General features: G+C 37.6%; 1 protein-coding gene across 2 annotated transcripts in view; it reads left to right on the top strand.

Annotated features, from left to right (window-relative positions):
• The first annotated feature begins 468 nt into the window (after positions 1 to 468).
• The window catches only part of TMF1 (TATA element modulatory factor 1), a 28,609-nt gene continuing 15,904 nt past the window's right edge, over positions 469 to 13,173 (top strand). Inside the window, exons 1-5 of one of the 2 annotated variants that reach the window (XM_081528426.1) lie at positions 469 to 876; positions 3,628 to 4,835; positions 7,169 to 7,272; positions 7,915 to 8,041; positions 10,308 to 10,413. In XM_081528426.1, the coding sequence (XP_081384552.1) occupies positions 735 to 876; positions 3,628 to 4,835; positions 7,169 to 7,272; positions 7,915 to 8,041; positions 10,308 to 10,413 (1,687 nt within the window). In that variant the 5' untranslated portion in view covers positions 469 to 734. The remainder of the gene's footprint in view (positions 877 to 3,627; positions 4,836 to 7,168; positions 7,273 to 7,914; positions 8,042 to 10,307; positions 10,414 to 13,173) is intronic. The other variant, XM_081528427.1, reaches the window with a different exon arrangement.

Consider the following 13,173-nt stretch of genomic DNA (forward strand, 5'->3'; position numbering starts at 1 on the left):
AAGATCCCCTGGAGAAGGAAATGGCAGCCCACTCCAGTATTCTTGCCTGGAAAATCCCATGGACAGAGGAGCCTGGTGGGCTACAGTCCACGGGGTCGCAAAGAGTCGGACACGACTGAGCGACTTCACTTTGACACAACTGATTAAATATTTGGGAGAAAGCTATATAAGAGAAATGCAAGAGCCAACTTCCCTGTTTTTATTAATGGCAATGCGCTAGCTCTTAGTACGAGAGCTGTTTTCCAGGAAGGAACCCAGTTGAAAACCTGCCTATTCCTCCCTAAGGAATCAGTCTCTGCTGGTTTAGCCACAGAGTTGATCCCGGGGCGAAGGATTTTCGCGGTACGCCTGAAACCAGTTTCAATACGAAGCGTTCCGCGTTCCTCGGTAACTGTAGGCGAGCCTGCGCTCCCGGAAGTGACGTCAACACTCCAGTTCTTCCGTCTATCGGCGGAACTCTGGGCTCCCGGAGTTGCCGGTTGTGTACGTGGAAGCAGCCAGCGCCTGCGCAGTTGGAACCTGTCGTCTCAGCTGTGTGGGAAGCGCCGGGGGTAACATCTCGGGCTCGGGGGAGACCTTCGGGGTCATGGTTTCCCACTGACAGGGCCTGCCGAGTGGAGAAGCAGGCGAGGCTCTCCGTGCATCCTCCCCCGGGCCCGCGACCGTCGGCCTGTCCCTTGGCCTTCCCGCTCGGTGCTGCCGCTGCCGCCAACGCCGGCGGTTGAGGAGGGGAGATGAGCTGGTTCAACGCCTCCCAGCTTTCCAGCTTCGCCAAGCAGGCCCTGTCTCAGGCCCAGAAGTCCATCGACAGGGTCCTGGACATTCAGGAAGAGGAGCCGAGCGCTTGGGCCGAGACTATTCCGTACGGAGAGCCAGGTAAGGAAGGGCGCGAGCGGCGGCGTCCCTCTATCCCGCGGGCGTCTCTCAAGAGGCCAACAGGTGAAGCGAGGGGCGGGGGGCCGGGCTCCTGCCTCGCCGAGCGACGGACCCCTGAGCAAGTCCTCGCCCCCAGCACGGCCCCAAATGCTGCTTTGGCCTCTCGGTTGAGCTTTGCTGTGTTCCCGAGGGAAAACCCAGCCCCGGGGTTCCTCCTTGCTTGTGGCCCCGGGTTGGGGGCTGACGGGGACCCGATTCCGTGGTAGTGGCCCCGCGCCCTCGCTCCACAGACCACGGAGCACAGTCCCCTTCCCCCCTCCCTCGAGCCCCGGTGGGCTGCGTGCTCCGGGCGCCGGGGGAGCCCAGTATCGAAATGGGTCCACAGGGCCGGGAAGAACAGTCGCAAACACTTCGCGAGCGCTGCAAGCTTGCGAGCACGTCCTGTTCTCTGTTAAGACCGTCTCTCCTGAGACGGCTCCTCGGGTTCGGGTGCTGCCCTGAGTGTGGTACCGAGACGCGCGAGCACTTCCTCTCGGCCAGTCCACCAGGGGGAGGGTCCGTGGGGGCGCGCCCGGCGACTGCGGGTTGCTGCGCAGTCTAGTCGCTAAGAGCCCGGTCTCTCTTTCTCTGAGACCTTGGGCTTCATCTTTCAGGGATCTTCAGTTGCTTTTGGCGCTAAGTCTAAGGAACGGTTTATCCTTTTGGTGTGTGGCGTGAAGATTGGCCCCTCTTTCGGAGTGTGAACCTCTAAGAGAAAGAATAAGTTATCCCTGACTACTTCTTTCTGGTGTCTGTATCTAATTTTACATCGTTGAGAAGTCAGGACCTAAATTTGAGTTACCTCATTTTAAGATGGTTTGGCTCAAGTGTTCCTGTCATCCTGTTAACTTCAGTCCTGAATATTCATTGGAAGGACTGATGTTGAAGCTGAAACTCCATTACTTAGGCCACCTAATGCGAAGAAGACTCATTTGAAAAGACCCTGATGCTGGGAAAGATTGAAGGCGGGAGGAGAAGGGGAGGACAGAGGATGAGATGGTTGGATGGCATCACCGACTCAATGGACATGGGTTTGAGCAAACTCTAAAAGATAGTGAAGGACAGGGAAGCCTGGCGTGCTGCAGTCCATAGGGTCGCAAAGAGGAGTGAGCGACTGAACTGAACTGCATGGGACCTTGGTGGGAGTAGCTCAACTTCCTATTTATCAGGCTACCCCACAGATTGAATGACTAAACTTTGAAAGAGACAGAATATTAAGTTGTAAGGATACTTCTTTCTATGACACCCTGGACTTGAATCCTGTTCTGTGATTCATTTTTTTAAAAAATAGATTATCCAGAATAGGTTCAGGTTTTAGTGAAATGCCATAAATGTTCACTGATCACCTGTGGTTTACGTTGCCATCACTAAAAGATGACCAGTGATTATCACATAATCATAATCACAGTCACAAGTGGATATTGCATAACCCCGCGATTTGTGTAAAACTTTCTCCAACTGGCAAATTTGAGTTCTGTCATTCATTGACATAACTTAATACAGCAGACTTTATCTTGCTTGTTCCTTTGTATCTTTAATTTTGTTTTTCACTTTTTTCACTGTTCTGCTGTACTGAATAAATGGATATAAAACTATACCCCCAAGCTAAAGTTTCCTACATACCTCCAAAGTCATATTAAATTAGGATAGACTTTAGTTTCAGGCTTGACAGCTTTTAGGAGCTTTTAGGTACTTGTATTCTGCCCATCAACTTCTAATTGTTCAGAATATGTGATAAATTCTGCTCAGCCACTTTTGAATTTAGAAATGGGTGGTTTTTTTTTTTTAAGAAATGCTTTAAGTATTTTAGCAAATATGCCATTTTTTGTTTATCATTGGGTTTTTCAGTAACATATTATTTGTATGACTGACACAATTACCTTTTTTGCCCAGAAGATGGTTATTTTCTCCCAAGTTTTTTTTTCAAATCCTAGTGTAAACTGTTGTCTTTATCAAAAAGCAATAATTCTAAAAATGCATTTCTGAAATTCATATGACCTTCTACTAATTACTAACATAATTTAGAGTTCAGCAAACGAACAAAAGTTTCTCAGGGAGTGGGTTTGGAGAGTGGGACTCAGAAAATGAGTTTGTCATTAAGTGGATGGAAATGAGTTTGTCCTTTAGAAGTTACTGTTCCCATCAGTTTAATTTGATCTTTGATAAAGAATGTTTGTCACCAGTATTTTGGGTTCAGTGTTGAATGTTACTGTCTGTCTAGCAGATAATGATGCTTTATCACTGATATTGTAAGAATAAAATTAATATGAAACTAACTATATAGAAGGTAGATTCTATTTTTCATAACTGCACATGACCTATAAGTGAAGATACTGCCTATTATTGTGAGATGCATAGTATGTATTTTGGACTTGGCGTGGATTATTAACATCTACCATTACCTTATTAATTTGTTGTAGGAGGGAATAACATACTTGTTTCTGGCATGCCAGGTTCCATCTTTCATCTTTGTTCCTAGTTCCTCTTGGGCAAATGCACACCAGTTTTCGACTTTATGGCCCAAAGTTAACCGATGAACTAATTAATTATGTTGTAAGTGAGGAGTGTAACACATACAAATTACAGGTTGTACTTTGTAGAATTTTAAAAAGACGTATTTATATTGACTTACAATAATTATTGCAATTTGCATGTTTTATATATACGTGTGTGTGTAAAATTTTCTTTTTTAATTTGTTTTTTTTGTCAAAGGAATAAGTCCCCCTGTCAGTGGAGGATGGGATACTTCAACCTGGGGGTTACAATCCAACACTGAACCTCAGAGTCAGCCAGTAGTCTCTCCTAAAGCAATTACAAAGCCAGTTCGGAGAACTGTGGTAGATGAGTCTGAAAATTTCTTCAGTGCCTTTCTCTCTCCAGCTGATGTCCAGACCATTCAGAAGAGTCCAGTGGTATCAAAACCACCAGCTAAATCACAGCGACCAGAAGAAGAAGTGAAAAGCGCCTTACAGGAGTCCTTGCACACTGGACAGTCAAGAACAACTGAAGCTACTGAGTCAAAAGTAAAGGACTCTCCTCCATGTGTATCTGAGGAAACTCCAGCAGCCGGTACTCTGTCACCTAAAACTGAGGATAAGCATGAAGAAACTGTTAATAAAGAATCTGATACAAAGGTGCAAACAGTGCATTTGAAAGTATCTGAAAGTGTTATGAATGTGAAAACAACTAGGGAAAATGTATCTAATATGTCTACACAGCCTCTCACAGCAGAAACCAAGGACATGGCTTTGGAACCTAAGGAACAAAAACATGAAGACCGACAGAGCAATACACCTTCTCCTCCTGTTAGTACCTTCTCGTCAGGTACTTCTACCACTAGTGATATTGAAGTTTTAGATCATGAAAGTGTAATAAGTGAGAGCTCAGCAAGTTCTAGACAAGAGACTACAGATTCAAAATCAAGCCTGCACTTGATGCAGACATCCTTTCAGCTTCTCTCAGCATCTGCTTGTCCTGAATATAATCGTTTAGATGATTTCCAAAAACTCACTGAGAGTTGCTGCTCATCTGATGCTTTTGAAAGAATAGACTCATTTAGTGTACAGTCATTAGATAGCCGTAGTGTCAGCGAAATCAATTCAGATGATGAACTGTCAGGCAAGGGATATGCTCTAGTACCTATGATACTTAATTCTTCAACTCCAAAGACCAAAACAATTGAATCTGTTGAAGGAAAACCTGAAGAAGCAAATGAAACATTAATTGTGCCCAGTGAGGAAACAGAAATGGAAGAAAGTGGACGAAGTGCAACTCCTGTTAACTGTGAACAGCCTGATATCTTGGTTTCTTCCGCATCAGTAAATGAAGGACATGCTGTCCTGGATGAGGAGGCTGAGCAGCCTGAAGCTTCAGGTCAGCCAGAGGCACCTTCTGAGAAGGAAGATGTCTGCAAGGTAACTGTAAGAAATGGAAGAGGATTTTTTTATATGCTTTTCAGAGATTAAATCATTGGTTTATTTTTAATGTTCAATGATGCCTAATGATTTGTCTTGATTAAAAAGACAGGCCTTTTGCCATTTTAAGTGTGGTGGTAAGGTTCTTAAAGATGAAGAATTATTGACATTATTTGAAATTTCTCCAAGGCAACTATGGTAACATAAGTTGATATTTCAGTATAACTGAGCATAAAAAATTCCCATCATAGGCCTTTACTGTTGAGTTCTTATCACCTTAATATTCTCTTCTGCTATATATTCTTTAATTTGTTAGTTTGTAAAGGACTGTCTTCTTATGTAAACAGATACCTTCAATTCCTTTGCAGATAGAGGTGCTCAAGCAAATCTAAATGTTACATGATTTTTCTTACACCAAACATTTTTTGCATGTTCACATTATTTGTAGGGAGATCTTAAATGAAAAAAATTGGTTTCAGATCATTGATGTTTTTCTGTTATTAATTGCTTCATTTTGTTTTCTTGTTTATGTTGTTTTTGATATTTCCTATTGATAGCTGTCTTAAATGAAAAAGAGAAATGTCCAAGAATCAAAGGTGTTGCTTAGGAATGACAAATTGCTTTTACCTAGTAGATAAAAAACTTCCCAGGTGGTGCTAGTGGTAAAGAACCCTTTTGCCAATGCAGGAGACCGAGAGATGTGGGTTCAGTCCCTGGGTCGGGAAGATCCCCTGAAAAGAGCATGGCAATCCACTCCAGTACTCTTGCCTGAAGAATCCCATGGACAGAGGAGCCTGGCAGGCAAAAGGAAAGTGGTGTAAATTTTTTGACATTAAGTCACAGTTTTGTTTTTTTCTATGATTTTTAGATATAGAAATTGAGTCTGATCTGGCATCTTTAATAGAGTCCTCTGAGATATAGGATATCTTGAAGAAATGTTCTCTAAGTGTCATGTATTTGAATTATTTAATGTACAAAATGTGCCAGATTCTGTTACCTAGGTTTAATATTTTTCACAAACAAAATGTCATGCTCTAGCTATAATAGCGATTTGAATTCCTAGAAACCAACACTATTTATTATTAAGATATTTTTGAACTGTTCTTAGGAGGTCAATGATTTCTAAGTTAACCTAGACCTAAATCAGGTTAGGACTTTATTTTTTAGTATAAAAGGCACTGTTCCTCATGCATAGGTGTATTACTGCTTCATCAGGCTCTAAGGAATAAGATAGTCTGATCATTCTTTTTTGCTTGGCTTTATACTGATATACTTTATACTGATATATTCTGGAGATTTTAAAGTTATGTGCCTGTGGATTTTCTAAAATTACCTTTACTTTTTTTAAAAATATTGATTTATTTTATTTGACTATGCCAGGTTTTAGTTGTGGTATGCAGACTCTTCATTTGCAGCATATGGGATCTAGTTCCCTGACCAGGGATCTCAGGCCCTTTGCATTGAGAACATGGAGTTTTAGCCACTGGACCACCAGGGAAGTCCCTAAAGTTACCTTTATTTTGTAAATGCAATGTATCATGCTAAAAAGCTTACACATTAGGGTTAAAGAAGAATGTGGAGAAGCAAACACTGGTTTGCCCACTACCCAGATAACGTAGAGAACATTAGTAGAGGCTTTGATCTTTTTTGATTGCATCTAATTTCCTCTCTTCTTTTAGTGGACATGTCCACTCTTCTCCACATTTTTGTTATTACAAACTGCTATAAATGTTCTTGTACAATTATGCAAGAGTTTCTCCTCTGAGGTACACCTAAAAATAGAATTTTCTACATGAAAGGTTATATAGATTTTCACCTAGATATTGCTTGTTTTCCAAAGCATTTTATCAAACCACCAGCTGTCCAGCTTTGTGGTTGTATTACTAATTTATACCATCCTACCCACTGTGTAGGAGTTCTTGCTGTTCTGTGTCCACTGTGTTCCTTTTTTTTTTAATTCTTTTTATGAGATAATGCTGATTTATTATAGTGATTAGGTGACCTGTACAGTTTTTACCTGCATGTAAAAATGATGTTTTAAAGTTAAATGTTGGACTTTTGTGTATTCTTTTTTTTTTAATTTTTTATTTTTTTTAATTAGTTTATTTTCTATTTTTTAACTTTACAATATTGTATTTGTTTTACCATACATTGACATGAATCCACCATGGGTGTACATGTTTTCCCCTTCCAGAACCCCCATTCCGCCTCCCTCCCCATCCCATCCCTCCGGGTCATCCCAGTGCACCAGCCCCGAGCACCCTGTATCACGCATTGAACCTGGACTGCGATTCGTTTCACATATGATAATTAGACTTTTGTGTATTCTTCTTATCCAGACAGTTGAATTTCTGAATGAGAAACTGGATAAAAGGGAAGCTCAGTTATTATCTCTTAGTAAAGAAAAAGCACTTCTGGAAGAAGCTTATGATAATCTGAAAGAGTAAGTACTTTACAAATATTAGTAATTTTATACATTTTGTAGTGGCCCATGCACTTGGTTATTACTTAAGCATGTTTTTTAAATTGAAATATTTTATATTTTAACTTGTTTATAATTACTGAAAATTGAAGAGCATTTCAGTTCTACCCTTAGAGATTACTTTTCTCTTCAAATTATCTTACTCTTTTACCAGTGGCACTGAAGAGAGGTGTTTTGTAAAACAAAAACAGAAAAACTTCTTCCCCTTTAGTTATTAATAATCTTTTAGTATTAGAGATTTAAAAGGTGTATTTAGAGAAAACTTAGATTACAGTTTAAAAAAATATTGAGCATTGGTTTGCTTTAAGGAGGTGATTAGTAAAATGTGACACAGTAAGATTCAAAAATAACAAGTTTTATTTATCTTTTTCTAATTTTTGTACATCAAATATTGGTGATGTTTCAATTCTTAATGAGTTTTCTTTGAAATGTTTTAAAATAAATTAAGCAGGTAATTTTTCTCTTAAAAGAACAGGCCTCAAATTAATCTATTTTAGTAAGGTGCATGTTGAAGAGAATGTTGTTATTTTTGAGGGGCAAACTGAACTCAACTTTGGAATATATAAACAAATATTTTCAGCCTTAGTATTATTTTAAATTTAGTGAAATGATCAGAGTGAAAGAAGAGAGCAGCAGCATTTCTTCCTTGAAAGATGAGTTTACTCAAAGAATTGCAGAAGCGGAAAAGAAAGTTCAGCTAGCCTGCAAAGAGAGAGATGCTGCTAAAAAGGTAATGGGAATTTAAAATAATATTAATTTAACTCTGTAGAGACATATATTTTTGAGGAGTGCATTAATAATATTTTGGTATTGGAAAAAAAGTAAGATTAAAAGAATACCATGGAGTATATTAACACTTAAATTTTAGATTTTTCAATACCTTTAGAATTTCAGATTTTTGATACTTTAAAAAAAATTAAGCAAATATTTGTTTGTATACTTTGTGTGTAAAGTCCTTGCAAAGTGTGTAGCAAGGATCTTTAGAATAATTTTTATAAATTATATTCTGTCAAAATAAATAACACTTAAATCTAAATGGTATGCTATAAATTTTTAAAGTTATCATTATTCTCATTTGTTATTTTCACTTCCATTTCAAACATACACACACACACACACACATTCACACATTCAGTCTTTCAAGTTAAAGTTATTTTAAAATAAAAATTCCTAATGATTAGTGACATTGAATGTTAGAATAAAATATTGATTTATTCTAATGTAGGATTCTCCACCTCAGCATTGTTGCTATTTTCAGCTGGATGATTTTATATTGTAGTGCACTGTCCTGTGCATTGTAGAGGATTTACCAGCATCCCAGGCCCATATCTACAAGACACAGTATCGTCTTGCCTTACCCACCTGCCATCCCAATCCCCCCTCAATTGTGAAAATTGAAAATATTGCCAAAAGTCCCCCTGGGAGCCAAAATACTCCTGATTGGAAACCATTGTTCTAGTTCTTATCATTTGGAGCAGTTCAGAAATATTTTCTTGTATTTAGAGTAAATATTGCTTATAATTTGGCTATTTCAGAAATTGGTAACCAGTAGGTTACTAATTATTGCTTGTATCTCAACTGTTAATAGTAGCATTTCTCATTAGGTGCCTTTCTAAGCTTGTTTTCCCCTTTCTTGACCAATGTTAATTTATAATTTTTCTGTGCATATTTTTACAGAAAAGAAATACATGATATACTTCTGTCTACTTGGCTGATTTAATTAGTGACTTCAATTAGTATCATTTCAGACAGTAACAATAACCTGAGACTATCTTAACTAACTTAACTCTTCTTGTTCTTGCTCCATTCCATATGAATACAGTACAAAAGTAGATTTTAAGGAATGTTTGTCTTCTGTAGTGCGCTTTGCATTGTAGATCTAAAATAGATCCAAACCAGTTATATTAATATGTGGAATAACCTTGGGTCCTAAGTTTTTTAATAACATTTTATGTGTGTTGCCATGTATGAACCCCCTGCTTAGGATCCATTGGAAATTTAAAGGTGAATTGAATTACCTTAAGTGAAGAGTTTGCCTTCCTAGTTTGAAAGACACATAATATCAACAAATGTATAGTAGTAGGTGGATGAATAAGGATTTTGAAATGGTATCGTGGAGGATGAATTTTAATCAGAGGAACTGAGTAAGTTTTCATGGGAGGTATGACATGCTTCCTGGACCTTGATGGATGGAATTTTGGCAGTTGAAAATGGACAGCAGTGCTGTTGATAGTTCAGAGCATAAGCTTTAGGGATTCACAGGCCTGGGTTCAAGTTATAACTCTACCTCTTTATAGCCCTCTGACCTTCAAAGTTTGCTCAAGCTTTCTTAACCTTAATCTTCTTACTTGTGTAGTTGAATAGTACAAATTCCTCCTCTTAGGACTGTTGTAAGGATTAAATGATAATGAATACAAAGTATACTTAAAATACTTACTATATGTTAGTTGATTTGAGCTGTTGTTTAGTTTCAGAGCATTGTGAAAAACAAATTTTAAATCATAGGACACTTTATATCACCATTGTTTCAAAAGATGAAATATCGTAACATGTTTCTATTAAATCTCTGCTTAATTAAAGTAGATTGAACCTTATGAAGTTATGTTTTTTTCTCTCACTTTGCAGCATATTTTTAAGTGTACTGAGTTTCAGATGAGGAAAAGAAATACAGTGAAAAATGGAGATATACTAGTTGAATCTTCCAAAAATAATGTGTCAACTGTAGAAAATATGTGTAGAGATACTCAAAAAGGGTGTTGAAAGTTAACTTACTCTCATTTACATTGCCATATTAAAACCTGCTAATGTCTGAATTTAGATTTTCTATGTCATTTTCAAAGCTCTTGCTCTTAATTAAACAAGGTAATATAAACTCAGGTTAACAAACCTTATGGATTGTTACTGAAAATGGAATTAATTGAATATGGAAAAAAAATGAAAAATATGCCCAGAATGAAATTAATTCTTTATGGTATTCATGTTTTTTTTTTAATTAGGAAATCAAAAGTATAAAAGAAGAACTTGCTACTAGATTAAATAGTAGTGAAACGGCAGACCTTTTGAAAGAGAAAGATGAGCAGATCCGAGGGTTAATGGAAGAAGGTACGTAAAATATTCAGTCGGTTGTGAAAAATATTGTGACAATAAAATACTTACCATGTGACTAGCTGCTGCTTTTTCCTAATGTAAAAACATGGGAAGCAAGAAAGGTTTGGACTTAAGCTTCAGAAGTGATAGATAACAGTTTATGGAAGAATATGGAGCGACATGTAGAGAAGTAGAGATATAATGTATATAGCTTTCTGTTTCTAAGGAGTTAAAAAAAACCCAACTCTGTGAGAAATAGAATTTTGTGCTTCCCTAAGGAAGCTTGTATCAGGTTTTAGAGCCCTCATTTAAAACAAGATATTTGAAAATTCTAATTCTAGAGTTTATATAGTATCTGAATCTCTAGCTTGGGTACTATATGGTATCATTCTGTTCTGGCATTTGATAGTGAATTTTTTCTTAAATTCATATTTTAATTTTTTCAATTATTAAGTACTTTGTATATGAAAAGATTTATAATTAATAGAGTTATGAAAATTAAAGATTCTTCAGGAGATTAAACATTGCAGTTGGACATTGGAATGTCATAGGAAAGAAGATAGTTTTGGAAAAGATGGTTAAATAAATTTTTATTTTTCTTAAAGTTTTTTTAGTTGTAAGAATAATGCTTGCTACTTGCAGAAAAATTTTAAGTTATAGGAAGTATATGAAGAAAGAGAAAAAAGATCATAATCCAGTTTTAGAAGGAACTATTCTAGTTTCCTTTTATTGGATTTTTAATATATTTTTAAACATAATATCATATATCTAATTTGCAGTGTTCTTTCTTTTAAATTTCCTTAAGTCATTAAATGTGCTTTGATACCATTATTAATGACTGTATTAAAGTGCACTGTATGGATACATTATATTTGTTTTTCTTTTCCTAATGTTATGTATATATTTCTAAAATGTTAATATTACAAATCATAGTGGGATGAACATTTCTGTACTTAAATCACTGCATTTAAGTGAATTTTCAGACTGAGAGTAATTGGAAATAATCACTTCATTTGAAATAGTTTTGTCCAATTTTTCTTTTCCATTTATTCAGCTTATATTTAACAGCTAGTTGGTCAGATTCTGTGTTTGATATAGACAAATGACAAGTGTGTAATAAATGACACATTCCCTGTCCTTTAGGCACTATAGTTTAAGGAGAGGGAAATATAGGTACAGAGATAATTAAAAACAATCTAAACACTAAAATAAAAGAAAGAAGGAAGAGTTAATTAAACACATATCTCAAGACATCTTGCAGTCTGTTACTGTTTTCTGTTACAGCATTAGAGACTGAGGGGAAGGCTAAGTACATGGTTTCATAATTTTTAAAAATTATTAAAAATATCAATATCAAATTTCACTATGTTGGAATTTATTAATTTAATCGGGGAGTGAGGTGATGTTTTCTTTTGCTTAATGAACTTCTTTGTAGGGAAAATAGAATGATTTCATATAGATGTATTCACATACTGCTCCTGTATACCCTAGAGGTATTTTTAAGGTCATCGCTGAAGAGCTGCAAGTCTCAAAGCCGAGAGTACACTACAATGAGTATCTGATTACTTCATTAACTAAAGTCATTGACAGTTAAGATCTAGCTATACCTCCTCCACATGTTTCTGCACATGCATATACTACCCTTTTGCTTAACCTCTTGAAAGTAGTTGACAGATATTGTATCATTCCACTCCTAAATTCTTTTTTTAATCCAACTTTGCTGTGCTATGCTTAGTTGCTCAGTCGTGTCTGACTCTTTGCGACCCTGTGAACTGCAGCCCGCCAGGCTCCTCTGATCATGGGGATTCTCCAGGCCAGAATTCTGGAGTGGGTTGCCATGCCCTCCTCCAGAGGATCTTCCAAACCCAGGGATGGAACCCAGGTCTCCCGCATTTACCGACTGAGCCACTAGGGAAGCCCTTGAAAGCCGCTCAGTTGTGTTGACTCTTTGTGGCATTCTCCAGGCAAGAATACTGGAGTGGGTAGCTATTTCCTTCTCCAGGGGATCGTTCCAACCCAGAGATTGAACCCAGGTCTCCTGCATTGCAGGTGGATTCTTTACCGTCTGAGCCACCAGGGAAGCCCAAGAATATTGGAGTGGGTAGCCTAGCCCTTCTCCAGGGGATCTCCCCGACCCAGCCATCAAACTGGGGTCTTGTGCATAGCAATCATATTCTTTACCAGCTGAGCTACCAGGGAATAATCCCAACTTTGTTGAGGTATAAAAGTTGTGTATTTGTAAGGCGTACAGTGTGACTTTTTTATATGTATATATTGTGAGATTACTACCACAGTGAAGCTAAGTAATATATCGGTCACTTCACGTAGTTACCATTTTTGTGTGTGTGATGAGAACGCTTTAACATCTACTCTTTTTAGCAAGTTACAGGTTTATAGTACGGTATTAGTAACTCTTAATTTATAGTCACCAGGCTGTAAATTACATCTCTAGAACTTATTCATTTTGCATAACTGAAACTTCATACCCCTTGGCCAACATCTCCCCATTTCTTCTACCCACTAGCCTTGTTGACCACCATTCTGTTCTCTGTGTCTACAAATTCAACTTTTTTGTATTCCACATTTAAGTAAGATCATCTGTATCTATGTTTGGTTTGTTTCATCCTCTAGATTCATTCATGTTTTCACAAATGGCAAGTTTTTTCAAAGCTAAATAATGTTTATATCTCTCTCTCTATAGATTTATCAATCTATGGCACATTCTCTTTATCCATTTATGCATTGACTAAACATAGATTGTTTCCATATCTGGGC

Source organism: Giraffa tippelskirchi, chromosome 9 (genome assembly GCF_054371585.1).
Source record: "Giraffa tippelskirchi isolate mGirTip1 chromosome 9, T2T-mGirTip1v1.2.pri, whole genome shotgun sequence".
Classification (NCBI taxonomy): Eukaryota; Metazoa; Chordata; class Mammalia; order Artiodactyla; family Giraffidae; genus Giraffa; species Giraffa tippelskirchi.